The following is a 16,874-nucleotide window of genomic DNA, read 5'->3' on the forward strand; positions in this document are numbered from 1 at the left end:
TAGATCGAAGATCTTTCTCAAGAGGTCGCTTGCAGCTCATCTTGAGCTTGTGGATCCCCTCGTTTATGTTGACTGCGAGCTGCAATTCGAGCTTACTTAAGCTACACGGGTACGTCTTGTCAGCAAGTTCGATCACAGTAGAGATAACCAAACACAAACTTGCACAAGACCGCTAGATTCTCCCAAAAAGGATTCTGTTCCAAACGGAGCACCCGTCTTCGGTAGTATCTATTTCCTTCGAAATCCAGCAGTGAGCAACAGCATCGTAATTTTGCATCTAACCAAGGCGTTCAGCCCCATGTACACCGTGTCTTCATTCGCGGAAGCTATTGTGCTCTACCCTGCCGTGAACAAAGAGCTTTTCAACCTCGACTCCTATTTAACCGTCCAATTGCCTATGTACGACAAAGGCTGGAGGGAACTTTTGGGCTCAAGTCATGAATTATGACCAAGCATGGGCAAAATTCGCCGTACAGTATCTCCTGTCGGACACTTTGGGAGAGCCTTGAAGCACAACAGCGGGCTATTGACGATCCATCTGCTGCGGAGATTGTGGAATATATAGCAAATCTATCCAGCGAGAAGCCATCATGATCGCTGGCCGAATCATCGGCGCGAGGTGAGAAATCATCGCACGGAGATAGCAGTACCACTTCGGCATATGAGTCTAATTCCGCTGGATCCAGGGGTCTTATTCTATGATGCCACGATACCTTATTCGAGACAATGGTATCGACCATACTATCCAGGCAATGGTATTGACTTTGCTCCGCCCGCGCGCCAGCTTCTTGACTACATCTAATTGAGCAACATTTACAGTGCCTTACATTGCTAAGTGAGCAGTGCAGCTTCTACTCGCTCGCTTCTTCCTACAAAGAGTAGTAAAGTTCCTGCTTCGCTTACTTGGGTCCGGACAGATGGTACGCATCACGTCTCCCACCCATCGATCTCCCACACAACGAAGAATTACAACACCGCAGCACCCCATACTGACCCGACTCACTGGGCTCACCACTCCCACATTCCTCCTCGAACTGCGCAGATTCGCGAAGACGGCAAGACGGATAATCCAGACATGACCCACACCGCCTCCCGCGCCTCCCTCCACTCAATATCCCTCGCCCACGCTCACAACAAAAGCCCCCTCTCGTCCGAACACACCTTCAATATCCTCCGCCAGCCAACCCTCCACGCCCTCCGCCGCAACCTCACCCTCCCAATAACCCGACTCAGCTTAAATCCCACACCTCCCCGACGAATCCGGTCGACTCTCCACCCAGTCTTCTTGATAAGATACTCAGCACGTACATCACTTCGGGCTACGCGGTGCTCAGCACACTAGGCATAAGCGTCAGCGTCAGCATCGGCGACAAGGATCTGGTGATGTTCTGCTCGCAGCGCTAACAGCGCCTCCTCTTCGGCCTATTTGTCTCGCAGAACCGCAAGCCCGTGGTCGTCGACGCAAATGACTTGCTCTTCCACACCGCGCGCGTGACGGGTGGTCTCGCACGCGGATTGAGTGTAGACGGCTCGCTCTTCTCTGAGAACTGGGATGCTACGCCGGAGGATCAGCGACTGAACGATTCTGCGGGCGTGAATGGTGACGTTTCATGCGAGCGCGGACATTGAGGGGCCGGAGGGAGAGGACGAGAAGGATATGGAGGTGGCATTTGGGCTGTGGAATGAGAGGTGGGGTGGAGAGGTTGGTAGCCGAGAACATTGGGCTTTACGAGTATTTGGCGGGATTCAAGGCGCAGGGGGACGTTGATCATGGTACAAATCAAGCGCTTGTAGATGAACTAGTACAGTAAGTAAATGTGAGGATATATTATACTGCTCCAGCGCTGGTATCCATAAAGCAGTGGAAGCCTCCATTCGCCCAACGACACCCATTATGCAATGCCCCAAAGAACGTACGCAGAGTAACACTATAGAACGCCTTTCGCCAGAGCAATTCATGCTCACCACAGCGCCTGGTCCTTATCGAATCTGGTCAGTTCCTTCCCAGAATCTTCCACATCCTTCCGCGCCTTCATCCGCATGTAAAAGATCGGGCAATCCCTACTCGAGCAAATGACTTCACAGTGCAAGCTCCCTTGGCACCGTTGACATTGTGTCCAGAGTCGTGCGAACCTCACCTCAAGCTCACTGACTTTGGATAGCGTCTTCTGGTACAATTCGCCAAGACGGGGCCTGCAGTTTTCGCAGACAGCGCCATCTTTTTCCGCTGCACTCGACATCGGCTTCTTGCAACCCATGCACGTCTGCGTCTTCTTCGCGAACTTCATGAGCCCACCCATAGTAGGCGCCGCAACTGAGATCGAGCGTGTATGTTCACCGGTGAGCAAGCTGTTGGCCTTCTTCTCACCGACAACAGGCTCGAAGATACGACCTAGAGGTTTGGCTAGTTGGTTGTCGAGATAGTACTTGACGTCAATGGGTAGGTTGTTCTCCAGGACGTAAAGCGGGTCCTCGGACTTTTCGTAGTTCTTCGCGCCAGCAGCACCTTTGACCATGACGTAGGCGACACGATCTCCCAACGCTGGGGCAGAACCAGCATCACGTTTCTTCATGCGCTCGGCAAGTTCGTGATGTGCCTGCTTGTTTTGATAACCGCCCTCTCCCTGCTTGTTCTCTTCCTTGGTGAGCGCTTTGGTGATGACGAGGTTCGACATATCGATTTTGTTTTGCAGCAAATCGGCGATAGTGTCTTTCACGAAGCTAGAGAAACATTAGCAAAAAGCACCAATGTAATGAAGCTTGGACTTACGCTTGAGCACCCTCAGGATCCTTGTCAATCAGCAACATGCGTAGAGATGTCTCGATAACCGTCTGAACAAGACGACAATTGTCACGTCGAACAGTCTCGATACCCTTCGTATCCATCTTGTCCCACTTGTCCGGATTCGTCCAATAAAGGCCAGCGTAACGCTTCTTGTTAATGAGCAGATAAGGGTAGTATACCTTTTCGAACTCGAGCTTGATAGGTTTGATGAACTTCCCTGAAACATAGTCGGCAGCCTCTTGACCCAATTTCATCGCTTCAGCAAGATCCGCCGTGCCAAACTTCACCATGACGGAATCAGTATCACCGTAAATGACTTCAGCGTCGTGGCTGTATCCGTTCGCAATGTTGTACTTCGCTTCAACCTCGGCCTTTGTCTTCTCAATCATTTGACGGCCAAAACTGGTGGTACTACTGGCGATGGGAAGACAGGGCAGCTTTCCGTTGGTTGCACCAGTGAGACCGTAGACGGAGTTGGCACTGACTTTCAGAGCCAGCTGACGACCGTTCAAGACGGCTTTCTTGAACGGATCTTTCTCGATAGCCAGCTCCTTCTTTGCACGTTTACGTGCACCAAGCAGTTCCTCTAGAATCTGCGAAAGCAAACCCTTGCGAACTTTCGCTGTGCAGAACAAATCGCCGTTTGGTGTTTGGATGTAGTCTTCATCCTTCTTCATGTTGAGCTTCTTGACTTTATCCTGACTCAACAGTGTTGTATAACAGAGGTTGTGTGCTTGCATAATACTAGGATATAGCGAAGCAAAATCAAGTGTGGCGACAGGCATCTGATAGTATCCACGTTTAGGCTCGATGACAGTGGCACCTTCATACTGATCGTCACCACCACCGGCTTTGGCGATATCCGGAATGAGCAGGTTATGTTCCAGCGCCTTTCGGAACAGCTGACTTAAGAACCTGACTTGTTGACCTCGTGTTAGAAGGAAGTTGAAGGGCACGCCCGTGACTCTAGCCATCTCGGTGTAATTGACCAGACACATGAGCTTGTCGAGCAGCCTCTGAGGAAGATACGCGTCTTTTAAACAATAAACTGCTAGTCTTCGCCGTGAATTCGAATCGCCGTTGTAAAGTTCAGTGATCATGCTGTGATGGACGTCTTCTTTCTGTTCCTTCAAAAAGTGGGCACACACGGCGTTAAGGGTATAGCTTCGCAATTGGTAGTCGCGCTGGATGAGCGTGAGCAAGTCAAGCTGGAGGCGACCGTTTGTGTTCGTGGTTTTGGTGTCACGAGATCCCAACTGTGCGCTCGAGAATCGAGAACTGCTGTGCTCAGACATCTTGGTCTTCAGCCGTGTCCAATATGGAAATTTCGTGGCTTTGAGGTGCTTCGCACGATCGAGAAGGTAGGGGAAGTCGAAATTCGAGGTGTTGTAGCCAATGATCACGTCAGGATCTACCTCCTCCACGAAGTCGCGCCATTTCAACAACATCTCTTTCTCGTCGTCGAAAGTGAAAAGCTGTGTAGCGGCAATAGGGCTGACGGTATCCATGCAAAACACATTCCGAACGAACGGCTTTTCCTCTCCGAATCGCGTCACGACGTTTGCAATCTGGATGACAGGGTCGATCTCAGCCTTAGGAAAGATACCCTTGCGACCAGCGCACTCTATATCCATAGAAAGGATGCGCAGCGGTGCACTTTTAGAGTATTCGCCTTCGGCCGGGTGTGCAATTAGGTCTTTGTAACTGATTTGGGCTTCGATCTGGCAGTTCGAATGCCGGTCGCGCGGCGAGATCATCTTGTATTTTCCGATAGGCGCTTCGACCCAGGACATGCCAACGATCTGGAGAGTCAATTACGTTCTTCAGGGGCGGAATACGCTTACACTTGTATCAACCATGAATCGCTGCACATATGGGGTATTATCAAAGGTGAGCAACCCGCCGTTTTCCCGAACATTACCCCACAGGCCTTTCCAGTTTGCATTCCCTTGCTGGACTGTTTGTCGTACCCGGTTGATCATCTTGTGGTCATTCACAGTGATCTTCAGATATGGGCTTTTCTGATTGCCCTGGAAGCCCAGAATGTTCTCCCTCATTGTCATCTGGACCGAGTTGATCACGGCCGAATGCTGGTTGTATGCTTTCTGGCATTCTGATTCTAGGTAGGTTCCGAAGGCTTCGCAGTCGTTCTTTTGGAAGTTCAGCGGCGCGGCAACATAGAAGTAGTGGAGGAAGTTCGTGACGTGGAACAATACCGAGTGTCCGTCCTTAAGGCATACATTGTTAGTTTTGCTGGCATGAAAGGGCCATGAAGCCTCCTTACCTCGGTGACACCAAAAAGCTTGATGGTGCCCTTTCCGCCGTTGAGCACGCCCTCCTCGGCATCTATCTGCTGCATGATGATACCATGCGTCATTTCGTTGAAGTTATTGGGCAGAGGAGGCCTCTGCCAGTGCTGGTCTCGTTCTGCGTTGGTCTGCTTCAGAGACTCGATGTCCTGCGACATCTGCTCGAGAACCTCCTCCTCAAAGCGACTCTTTTGCTGCAGGCTCGCGTTGAATGAGCCATTGGCAATCTTTACAGGCGCTTTTCCATTCGATGTAGCACCATCGTCAAGCTTAAGCTTCTTCGCCGAGCGGGGCGACGCCTGCGTGTTCTGGCGGGAGGACGAGGCATCGCCGAGGACGCGCTTCGCTGGGTTCTTCGTGACGCCCGGCATTTTGAGTATAGAGGAGCTCGCCGGCCGGTAAGAGGGAGACAAGAAAGAGGGGAAAAGGTCGGCGTGGTGTTGTGAAGGAGCGCGGACGCCAAAGTGGATTGATGTCAGACACGAAAGTCGCGCCCTCCCGCGTCAGGGCCCGTGCCATCCCGGCCACGCGTTAATGGGTTTCGACCAACCAACCCTCATCCCCCTCCGCGTTCTCACGCATCCTATCAACACATTCTCAACTGGCTCTGGTAGATGAGCATCGCCGAGAGATAGTTATATCAGCACAGCTATTGCGTTTTATAAGCGCTATCCGATCCTTGAGAACAACGGTCGAATACCCCGGCAAAGCCTTGAGGCCTGCCCAGTACTACCCAGATTGACGTGTGTATTTCTTGGGAGAGATCAGACTGATCGGACATAGTCGTTTACCTATCGATTCACACACTTTCACATCTTCATCATGTGTTCGGGGTTGCTGTGCGTTGTGGCGGAGGATTATGTAACGCCATTTAGAGTGTGCCCCTCCACGGCCCACAATAGTCGTAGCCTCCACGTCTACGTTCCCCAGTTGATCATCTCTTAACCATTTCGCGGAGCAAATCCCATACCGCACTTCTTTGTACTCGTAGGCAACGAGCACCATGGCTGAACCAAATATTACCGTCGAGTCCGTCTCCAACGCGGACGACTTCACCCAGATTTTCCACTGCGTCTCCGAAGCCTTCGGCCGCCAGGCCAAGGACACTGTCTGGATAGTCACCAGCCCAGGGTGGGACACTCCCGAAGGCCAGAAAAAGGGTGCTGCTGACCTGGTAAAGCGGTGGCAAAACGTCAAGACAAACAAGGATGGCAAGCCCAACACCGTCTTCCTCAAAGCCACTCTCCCCGATCCCGCGGATGCAAGTAAGCGCCGTATAGCTGGAATGGCTATATGGCAGCAGGCCTCATTCGTGGATGGCTACGGTGACATTCCCACAGACGACATGAGCGAACTACTCCACACGCTGGATCCGACTGAGGCGCGGTTCGCGGCTCAGATGTTCAGGTCGTTGTGGAGGCGTAGGATCGCGTATGCGAAGGAGAAGGCCAGTGCTGATCCGCCTGCCATCTTTGTTCTGGATATGTGTGCCGTGGACCCAGAGTTCCAAAGGAGAGGCATCGCGCAGAAGTTGGTTCAGTGGGGCTTAGACGAGGCCAAGAGACGAGGCGAATTGGAGTGTACGACAGAGGCAAGCAGCATGGGAAGGGGCGCGTATCAAAAGCTCGGTTTTCAACCGGAAGGTACGGAGGACATCGTGTACGAGGTAGATGAAGAATTCTCAAGTAGGGATAAGCCGCCGAACGTTTTCTTGAGGACAGGCATAAAGCAGTAGGTATGCAACATATCAGCTAGTCGCATGGCGGTTAATCTAGGCGTGTCTTTTCCCACTCAAGGAAGGAACCTTCTGTGTTGGCACGTTAGAATTTTAGCGGGAAGATGCTTCTTCACTTCGAGATGCCTCGCGCCTGCTTAACTTGAATTCTTATAAGGTCACTACCTTCAACCCCACGGTGCTTGGTCTGGTATCACAGCACTACCTATACTTGCCCTTCGTTTTGGAGCTCCCTTGCTCGCGTGAGTACGATTAAAGCCCCGAGCCATCGCAAACTGTTGATCGCGAGACAGAAAAACCACTGCCGTGCAAAGTATTCCAGATGGCTCACCAATCCAATACACCCGGGGACAACGAAAAAAAAGCTCAAGCTGGAGCTCCTGCGGACGCTAGCCGCGGAGCACAAATCGATCTTGGAGGCGATCGAGGCAGCTACCGAACAGCAGTTTGCAATGGCAGAGAGACACAGTGGCCGCAACCACCCAGGATCGGAACAGACAATGGAAGGCGATATCGAAGCATTGGAAAAGCAGCTGGAAGCCCTGCGAAATCAGGGGCAAACCGAGCAGGAGCGGATACGTGAGGTTGAGGACTGGTTTTTTGAGCGGATCCTCGAGAGAAGGATCCGCGTCAGAACTGACCTCGAGACTGAGTTTGGGTCCGAGTGAGACTCTAGCTGAGGTCACTATCGAGAAGAGGAGGTGCAGCTGCGGACCAGAATCAGCTACTGGACCTGATCTTACGGAGAGGCATCAAGCAGGACGTTGACAACGCAACTGTATCACGGTATAATCCAAAATTCCTTCAAATAATATTTGCAGCACACGCCTCCATGATCAACTGCTCTTTGATCTTTCATTTCCTTCAGCTTGGCTCTTGCACGCATGCCGCGGTGTGAGCTTCAACATAGAGATATAAACCTTCCTACACGACGAAATCCACCACGAAGCCCAGTCAAGTCACTCCACCTCAGCCACTGGCTCACGAAAGCTGAACCTTCAGACGCTCCCCACAGTAAGCATAATTGAGGCTTTTTTGACCTGCGGGATATACTGACCATCAGATAGGAGCAGTCACGTCACCATCACATTCGACCTCACGATGGCGGGCATGAGCGAAAGCCTGCGCGAAGAGATACTGAAGAAGATGCAAAGCCTCCAATCTCACCTCGACTCATACTTGGAGAGCAGCGGGTGCTGGAAGCCATGAATCAACACGATATAGCCGTCCATCAGAAGGTCGTGACTGCGTGGGAAAGCAAACTCGAGCTACTAGGAACAGACAAAGTTGATTCCCAGAAGCTTGCAGATAACGACATGCTTGTCATGTTCCTGGAGGCTGAGCTCGAAACCATCCTCGAGCATAAGACGGCTCAGAAGAAGGAGATAGATAGACACCTCCAGAAGGTCAAGGCGACGGAAGACTGGCTCATGGAGAAGGGCGTCGACATGAAGAAGCGGAAGTATCCGGAGAGTTTCAGGCGGGAGGTCTCTCGTGCTCCTCAGACAGATGGAGTTTGAGGGACATAATCGCCTGTCTGCGGTCGAAAATACTTCATGAAGGCTGCGTGCAGCAGTAGCGGGACGGGAACATGAACTCTTTGTTTGGAAACCTACTGAGACAAGAGTTATTCAGACAGATACTTTTTTATCCTACTGTATGGCCGTCCAAGGTTTGATATGGGCTACGCACTAGCACAGCCAAGTGAATTCAAAAACGTTGTATCTTCACTTTCACTCATCCCGCCCCAGTGCTTCGTTTAGCCTCAAAATCCTTTGTTCACTCGATCATCTTTTCGTCATTTCACTTTCTTTACCTATTCTCACGCCTAAAATCAATTTATCACCTTTCCTTTTGAGTGAACATTACAACGCACAACATGCTAATCACACCACAAGCCCAAACACACTTACCGTGGTCATCTACAACCCCGAAACCGTATCCTATCTCACCATCCTCTTCACCCTCCTCACGATGCGCATTACCTACTTCACAAAGTGCACCTACATCCAAGTCGAGCTCTAGCTCTACAGATTGATAACTCGCCGTCACAGTGTTCAGAGAAACCCAGACCCGCAGGTCGACCATCATAGTCTCTGGAAAGATTGTCACCACGCAAGGCGTCTCAGGTGCATGGCTTGCAACGCCGAAGGCGGACATCGAAGCGGCGGGGGAACAGAGTGATGAGCTTAGCAGGGAACACAATGAATTAGCGAGAACGGTGGAGATGGTGGAGGATGGCCTTGTGGGGAATGTAGAAGAGGATAGGTGCGTGAGGCTTGTGATGCGATTGGGTCTCTCACTGGTGTGCGTGTAAGTTGTTGTCTTATGTTCGAAATTTAGCTGTGGTGCTGAACTATGAGTTGGACTACAGTGCATTCATTTGGAGTAGACACATAGGCTGACAGTAATGTTTGTAGATATGCACTATCCATAGCAAATACACGAGACCCCCTGTGTATGTTGGCAACATTTGAACATTTGTTTCCAATACTTCTATTAGGAGGCCAACCGCTGATTGAGCCGTCTTGCAAGCTCGTATTGAATCTCTAGAGGCTGGCCATCACGTCGCAAGCTTTCGAGAAGTAAACTTACGGTTGAGCCAGCGGTGCTTGGAGAATACCTGGGCAGTTGCGTGCACACGTGACTCGATCCCTCCCAGGGTGTCAAGGTCACTAAAGCAAACAACCACGCTTTCACACCCATTTGGGTAGCCACGTGGGCTTCCTGCGGGCGCTTCTAGGTATTATTTTGCACCTAGTCGCCTTATAAGATGCTCTAGTGTACTGAACTATCACTCACTCTCACCGTCATTGCCGCAAGCTACTTAGCAGCACCAAGGCATGATCCGGTGGCATACTCCGATCTATCCAAACATGTCCTCCGTCTATCTAGGTCGACTCAAAGTTCGTAAACACTCCACCTATCATACATATACCATCAGTAATACCCAGAGATCATATTGACAGCAAAACAGCAGTTCATCGACGACGATGCTCAACGCATTCTCACTGCCAACACACCTCGATCCGATACCTACCAAGATTTCGAGCTACACCTGCAAATCTTGCGCTCCCTCGATGCCTACCACCACCATAGCAACCTAGTCCGCGAAATCATCACTACGGGCCAACGACTCGAGCGCCAGAAGAATGCAATGTACGTGGAGAAAGCACAGGCCCCAAGACATGCAACATTGAGGAGAGCTCTCTGTCAAGGAACTAAGGACTTAAGTCAAGATTTGATGATCATGAAGGATGAAGGAAGAGCTGGCGGAACACGGCGACAAGACAGTAGAAGCTAGGGATAAGCTAGAGGCGCTCGGGGTGTCGAGGGAAGGCTTGTGGATGGCATTTCAAGGTTAAAAGATTAAGAGTGACAGCTAATACCTGAGACGCGCCGGATCGTGAGGTCGCATCGGACGGGGATCGGCATTGTCTAATCCGGTCGATGTATGCCTACCCTGGTCACATGGGGGTATACCACATAGGCCCTCTCCAGGATACTATCGACTCAGAATTCAGGTATCCCTACAGCACTATCCTAAACTCTTTCAGCTCTATGGGTCTCTCCCCCGCCCCAAATGAAACCGGTGTGAAACGCGCCTCGATCAGCCACACCACCCCTTGCAAAGCCCAGACCACCTACCAAAAGCTTGACTTGACGACTTCCTGAGAAGTCAGGCGCCAATGAGGCACCAATTTTTAGGTAGTGCGGAATTCACCAAGTGACCAGAAGAGGCGGTGTAAGCGATCAGTGCTCTATTAATCAATATCCCTATCCACACCAGTACAGTAGCCAAAACCAGGGCCACACAATCTATCCCAGCGCGGTCGCAGACCAGTCCACTATATCATCCCGTATCCAACTTGTATCTACCACATTATCCCGCCGTATGTATATCATCATTACTCTCGATCTCGATCCCAATCCCAATTCCAATCCCTTTTTGTTTCTGTGCCGTGAAGCTCAGTGTAGTGGCCGTGCTGGTGCGAGATGCTTAGACACCGATGGTGGTGCGGCGGCCGGAAGGGTTGGTCTCCTCCTCCTCGGCATCGTCAGTGACAAGGGCTCCGTCCTTGGACTTCTTGGGGGCGCGCTTGGTGAGGGTGGTAGCGTCAGTGTTGACACCAGCGGCCGTGGTGGCACCAGCAGCGGAGTTGACACCGGCGGCTGGGGCTTGGCCAGCGGGAACAGTTCCAGCAGCGGCAGAGGTGCCTTGATATTTGTTAGTGGATACTCGACTCTGAGCATTAATTAAAACATACCAGTTCCGGCAGTACCAGCGACAGGAGCAGCAGCAGCGGCAGTTCCAGCAGTGCCAGCAACAGGAGCCACAGCTCCGGCAGCTCCAGCGGCAGTACCAGCGGCAACAGGGGCTGCGGCAGCGGGGGCTGCGGCCGCGGGAGCAGCAGCAGCAGGAGCAGCAGCAGCAGGAGCAGCAGCAGCAGGAGCAGCAGCAGCAGGAGCCGCAGCTGCGGCACCAGCCATCTGAACGGGGATACATCCTCCGAAAGGTCCAGCACGAGCTGGGTTCTGGACGCGGACCATGCAGACATTGCTCTGGCCAGCGACAGTACCCGTGCAAGTCTGGTTGGCCGGGATGGCGACATTGAGAGGAAGATCGGTCTTAGCGTTGGCGTTGTTGCGGCCACGAGCGTTACCGTCGACGTTGGTGGCGACTGTGATTGGCGTCCACTGTGTACCAGTGCCGGTAGCATCGATCATAGCAGTGTAAGGGCCCGCACCGTCACCGTTGACTTGGTGCAGGGTCATCATGACCATACCGCCAGCGCTGACCTGAGGAAGGGTGCCGCCGTTGAGCTGCATGACCTGAGCGGTACCAGTCTCGACGTTGTTGTCACCTCCACCCAGAGTCTCACCGCAGGCATCTGCGGCGTTTCCTCGGAAGCGGGTGGAGTCTTGCTGGAAGGGGTTGCGGCCAGTGCCGTCACGGGGAGTGTTGGGGTCAACTGTGGTGGTTGATCAGTAAGATGTTTCTAAAGGTTTGTGTGATTGCTGTGTAGAAGAACTTACCACCGATGGCGGAACCCTGGCCACCTGCATCACCAACAGCCTTGATGACCGCAGCGTGACCAGCAACCTGGCTGGCCATGAGGCCGAAAGAGAGGACAACGGAGGTCTTGGTGAAGTACATCTTGAACCGGTCAAGTAGATTTATTGAATAGACAATTAAAGAGGAGACGAATAGAAAGTAGTGTGTAGAAGAGATTACTGTAGAGGCTGAATGGAGATGTTGATCGCTGATGTCCTTCTGCCGTCGAGTTGCTGCTCCTTCTTATACCACTACTGAGCCCTCAAAGCTCGACACTGCCCAACACCTGCGATTTGATGTTGAGGCATCGGACCTGGCTATCCGGGCCTCGAGAAGCAGAATCGTTTTGGCCAAGATGTGATAGACTGCCTCAGCGAGGCTTCTGACCTCAGGCGTACCCAAAAAACAGCTCTCCAGTCGCATGAACATAGGAACGAAACATGATTGAAGCAAGAATAGGAATCGGACGGTGGTGTTTACCGTTTCCAAAACGTGATGACATCTCTTGGCGTTGGAGAATGGTCGATGCATGTGCGACTGGACCGTGCGATTTTAGGTAAAATCTTGGATCAGACCGTGGTGAACGTTTGTTTGGAGTATCAGTCCACAGCCAAGAGGTATGCGAGCTAAGAATAGACAGAAAGGCGAGTGAGCGGCACCGATCTACCCAAGAGCGGGACTCATCTAAGTCGAATATGGGTCTGAGTAGTTGCGATATAGGAGTCTAATCACTCCACTCTACGTGTAGTATCTGCGACGTCCAGCTTACGTCGCACTGGCCTTCGTAGCTATGGTATCTCCAGACTCCACAGGTACACTCTGAGCAAAGAATAGGTTTGCGTAAGAATACTTGTTGGCAAGTCTTTCTCGGCATGCAGATCTGAGCAGAGTGAGAGAACTGTTGTGCATTGATTTGCAAAAATAGATCTGTTTCGAGACATTTAGAGTTTGCTAAATGGATTTTCAACGTGCCGTCGTGGCCGAACAAATCAGGCTGTCTGAGTATTTTTATTGGTTCAAATCCATCGGATAGACGAAACGAGATTCACACTGCAGCCTCGGTAGTTTGGAGACGCTCAGAAGGTAAACATTTTCATGCCTGGCGTTGGCTTCGAATTCGCTATAGCGCTTCCAGGGGTGTGATGGTGTCGCACCAATCGTTTCAAGCACGACTGCGATCGCCGAAGTGACCCCGAAAATGTTTCTGCCTTCGGGAGAGTCTCTCTCCGGTGTATAATGATTGATATGATGGAATCTGGACGTTGTTAAATTGTTGTAAACGGCACACTGCAGGGCTGCTATGGCTTATGTAATGCTGATAGCCAAAGCGCCCACTTCCGAAGCTGCGCGCATCGTCCTCCTCCTTGCACCTTCTGTCAACATCACGATAACAACATTGACGTTGCTATACTGCTACAATATCCTTATCTGCGGATATCCACTGCGCTTTGACGCTTGCCACAATGGCGTAAAGCAACTTTGCCCTCGTGCGAGAAGGATAACTTTATCAGCACACACTTCAGCCATCGAGTCAAGCTTCTATACGCTCTGTCGGATTACCAGACATGTGTCGTCGCCTGGGCAATTGTCTTCGGCGATACGCTACTGTGCCGCACTGTACAGTATACTCGGCTGAAGAGCCGCGGTTGCGTACCGCTTATCATCGCGCATGCGATACTTGCGCGAGGAATCTACCTGAGCGAAGACACCCTGGACGTGATACGTACTGCATCTACCCCTTCGAGGCTTAACGCACGAGACTGTTACATTCACTAGACCAGCTCAAGATAAGGCCATGTTTGCCTCCGCTTCCTCCGTGCTCACGAAATGTGTTTGAGATAGGCTAGATAATCGCCATTCCCAATGCTGTACTCGGTCAATTGGCGGATTCATGGTTGCAATTCAACCGCCATGCCTACCTGTTTCGGTTAAGCGGTCCCCTCACCGCGATACCACGTTGACTACCTGCATTTGCGCATCCCTACGTGTATGCCTGCAACCGAGCCAAGCCGACCATCTTCTGGCTCGTGTGCTCAAAAGCTTCGCGCCGTCCTTTGCTGCGCGTCAAGCTTTGGTGGTTTGGACTCTCAAGCCTTCGACATTCGACGCTTTGGTTTAGGCCAAGCAGGATTTCTCGTATAGTAAGACTGACCGGACTGCAAGATGAGCGAGCTTGCAAATGAGAAGGCGACATGCAGCACTTCCGTCGAGACTGGACCTGCCCACATCACAGAGAAGACTCATCAATGGGACCCAAACCTGAAACAGAACAAGATTGACGAGCTACATGCAGCGACTGTTGATGGCGACCCTGAAGCGATTAAAAAAGTAGAGAAAGACTTCCTTGAGGATTCCCCTTACGAGGAGGTGAGAGCTGCGGTGCGAAATACAGATGGCGGAGAGCCTGCAAACACGGTCCGAGCATGGGTACTCGGCATGCTCTTCGTTACTGTTGCATCCGGCATAAACATGTTCTTGTCGATGCGAAGCCCGGCCATCAACTTTCCAAACATTGTGGTGTTATTGTAGGTGATGAAGGAATGAGGTGCAGGAACTATCGTGCTTACGTACATACAGAGTGGTATATCCCTTCGGAGTTCTGTGGGCTAGAGTGATGCCAACGAAACAATTTAACACCTTTGGTATCAAGTGGACACTGAATACGGGCCCTTTCAATATCAAGGAGCATGCTGTCATCACAGTGAGTGCAATTGGCAATTATTTTCTGCAGTGTCCTGAAAGGTCTAGATTATGGCTGGCATTTCTATCAATTACGCATACTCCACGGATGCTCTCCTGGCCCTACTAGCAAAGCCGCTCTACAATCTTCCCATGTCATGGGGCTTTCAACTACTTTTCACGCTCAGCAGTCAAGTGATAGGAATCGCTCTCGCAGGCCTTTTTCGCCGATTCTTGGTGAGCGCAACACATCATTTTTTTTCTCAGCCCAAAACTCACTTGTGACGCAGGTTTGGCCTGCGGCCATCATTTGGCCAAATCAATTCTCTAACGCTGCATTGCTTCATGCCTTCCATGCCCCCAAAGCTGTTGAAGAGGATGCAAATGGATGGCGCATTTCCCGGATGCGATACTTTCTATATGTAATGGGCGGGATGTTCGTGTACTATTGGTTCCCCGGTAAGCTTTCCCGAAGAATTCAAACGAGCAGCAAATCTAAGACTTCATAGGAGTCATTTGGCAAGGCCTACAGGTCTTCGCGTTCATCACTTGGTATTGGGCTGCTCTAAGCTTCTTGCGACTACTGCTCTAACACGACGTTAGGATCAAACCTGACAATGTAGTGGTAAACCAGCTCTTCGGTGGTTATACCGGCTTGTCCCTCATACCAATCACCTTTGATTGGACCTATGTGTCAAGTTACCTACAAGATCCCCTGCTTGCGCCAGCTCATGCGCATATCAATACTCTTATTGGATTGGTCGTTTTCGTTATCATTACTACCCTCGGTATATCCTTTACCAACTCTTGGTATGGCGACTATCTGCCCATCAACACCTCAACCACCTTCGACAATACACAAGCTGCATACAATGTCACCAAAATCCTTGGACCAAATTTCACGTTTGATCTGGCCAAGTACAAGGAATACTCGCCCATGTTCCTGGCGCCGACATTGGCATTGAACTACGGCTTGAGCTTCGCAGCACTGACCGCATCTATTGTTCACGCGATTGTTTTCCACCGTAAAGAGATCTGGTATCGATTCAAGGCCGCACGGAACCAAGAGCCAGACATTCACATGAAGCTCATGATGAAGTACGCTCCTTGCCCCGATTGGTGGTACGGCATTCTCTTTGCCGTATCTGTTGCCTTCGGCCTCGCAACTATCCTCGCGTACGATTCCCAAATCCCATGGTGGGCATACTTCGTCTCACTTATCGTCGCTCTTATCTTCATCATACCAACATGCATGATCTATGGCATCACGAACATCATGCTTTCGCTGAACATCATATCGCCTTTTCTTGCTGGATATATGATTCCTGGCAAACCAATTGGCGTCATGATCTTCAAGGTCTACAGTACAATAACCTTGGGACAGGCACAGCTTTTCTCGGCCGACCTGAAACTTGCGCACTACATGAAGATCCCGCCAAAGACTGCATTCACCGCGCAGCTCGTCGCAACGATCTGGGCGAGCTTTGTGCAGATCGCAGTCATGAACTGGACATTGGGAAAGTATGTGTCGCACGATTTGATCGAGATGCTGCCGCTAACTTTGTGTACCTGCTATAGCATCCCGGACATTTGCACTCGCTTACAAGAGAGCAATTTTACCTGCCCCAACGGCCGTGCCTTCTTTTCCAGCAGCATTGTCTGGGGAGTCATCGGCCCCGATCGCATGTTCGGACCTGGCTCTACCTACTCTTCAATCCACTACTACTGGCTCATCGGCGCCGCGTTGCCCATCATCTTCTTCTTCCTCATGCGCGTAGCTCCGAAGTCACCACTCCGCTACCTCAATGCCCCAGTCATGCTAGGGGCAATGGGCTGGCTTCCGCCGGCAACCCCACTAAGTTTCTCGTCCTGGGCGCTCTGGGGCCTGATTTTCAATTACTGGATCATGCGCAGGTTCCATGGGTGGTGGCACAAGTACAACTACATCACGGCGGCTGGGCTTGACGCTGGCCTCATTATCTCCACCATCGTTATTTTCTTTGCGATCACGTTCAAGGAGTATTCGATTCCGTGGTGGGGCAACGAAAAGCCGTTCGAGACGACGGTAAGTATATGATTGACAAATGGTTGTGGATCGCTGATTTATTTCCCAGGACTACCTCAACACTGCGATCCGTAAGCCTGTAGCCGACGGGGAAACATTTGGGCCTAAGACATGGTAAGTCGTACGAGGAGACAGCATGGCGAAGTATGGAAACTGGTGGCGGTCGGTCCATAGGTAGCTCGTATCCGTTATAGATTGTGTGCACACGGCTCCAAGGTAGCCTCATAATCCCGGTGCTGCGATAA

The 16,874-nt window shown here is 51.4% G+C and overlaps 5 protein-coding genes across 5 annotated transcripts; 3 read left to right on the forward strand and 2 right to left on the reverse strand.

Moving 5' to 3' along the window:
• Nucleotides 1-1,817: 1,817 nt before the first annotated feature.
• CC84DRAFT_1255551 (uncharacterized protein) lies at nucleotides 1,818-5,534 on the reverse strand. Its single transcript, XM_018184548.1, has 4 exons — nucleotides 5,070-5,534; nucleotides 4,630-5,013; nucleotides 2,771-4,587; nucleotides 1,818-2,721 (listed from the first exon to the last, which is right to left on the reverse strand). The coding sequence occupies exons 1-4, from the start codon at nucleotides 5,463-5,465 to the stop codon at nucleotides 1,962-1,964; spliced, it is 3,357 nt and encodes a 1,118-aa protein (XP_018039891.1). The 5' UTR covers nucleotides 5,466-5,534; the 3' UTR covers nucleotides 1,818-1,961.
• A 478-nt stretch (nucleotides 5,535-6,012) lies between these two features.
• CC84DRAFT_1160661 (putative GNAT family acetyltransferase) lies at nucleotides 6,013-6,932 on the forward strand. The gene has a single exon (XM_018177549.1). It carries the CDS (start codon nucleotides 6,098-6,100, stop codon nucleotides 6,827-6,829), a length of 732 nt encoding a protein of 243 aa, XP_018039892.1. The 5' UTR covers nucleotides 6,013-6,097; the 3' UTR covers nucleotides 6,830-6,932.
• Nucleotides 6,933-7,281: 349 nt separating this feature from the next.
• Nucleotides 7,282-8,349, forward strand: CC84DRAFT_1212946 (uncharacterized protein; the record flags this gene model as incomplete). Its single annotated transcript, XM_018182490.1, has 2 exons — nucleotides 7,282-7,458; nucleotides 7,897-8,349. The coding sequence occupies 2 exons, from the start codon at nucleotides 7,282-7,284 to the stop codon at nucleotides 8,347-8,349; spliced, it is 630 nt and encodes a 209-aa protein (XP_018039893.1).
• A 2,337-nt stretch (nucleotides 8,350-10,686) lies between these two features.
• On the reverse strand, nucleotides 10,687-12,261 carry CC84DRAFT_1235104 (uncharacterized protein). Its single transcript, XM_018183840.1, has 2 exons — nucleotides 11,867-12,261; nucleotides 10,687-11,802 (listed from the first exon to the last, which is right to left on the reverse strand). Exons 1-2 carry the CDS (start codon nucleotides 11,985-11,987, stop codon nucleotides 11,087-11,089), a joined length of 837 nt encoding a protein of 278 aa, XP_018039894.1. The 5' UTR covers nucleotides 11,988-12,261; the 3' UTR covers nucleotides 10,687-11,086.
• Nucleotides 12,262-14,048: 1,787 nt separating this feature from the next.
• On the forward strand, nucleotides 14,049-16,747 carry CC84DRAFT_1137260 (small oligopeptide transporter; the record flags this gene model as incomplete). The annotated part of the gene is made up of 8 exons (XM_018176143.1): nucleotides 14,049-14,410; nucleotides 14,463-14,586; nucleotides 14,634-14,801; nucleotides 14,855-15,023; nucleotides 15,074-15,116; nucleotides 15,168-16,085; nucleotides 16,143-16,629; nucleotides 16,679-16,747. The coding sequence occupies 8 exons, from the start codon at nucleotides 14,049-14,051 to the stop codon at nucleotides 16,745-16,747; spliced, it is 2,340 nt and encodes a 779-aa protein (XP_018039895.1).
• Nucleotides 16,748-16,874: the final 127 nt, after the last annotated feature.

The sequence above is a fragment of the Paraphaeosphaeria sporulosa genome (assembly GCF_001642045.1).
Source record: "Paraphaeosphaeria sporulosa strain AP3s5-JAC2a unplaced genomic scaffold CC84scaffold_2, whole genome shotgun sequence".
NCBI classification, from domain to species: domain Eukaryota; kingdom Fungi; phylum Ascomycota; class Dothideomycetes; order Pleosporales; family Didymosphaeriaceae; genus Paraphaeosphaeria; species Paraphaeosphaeria sporulosa.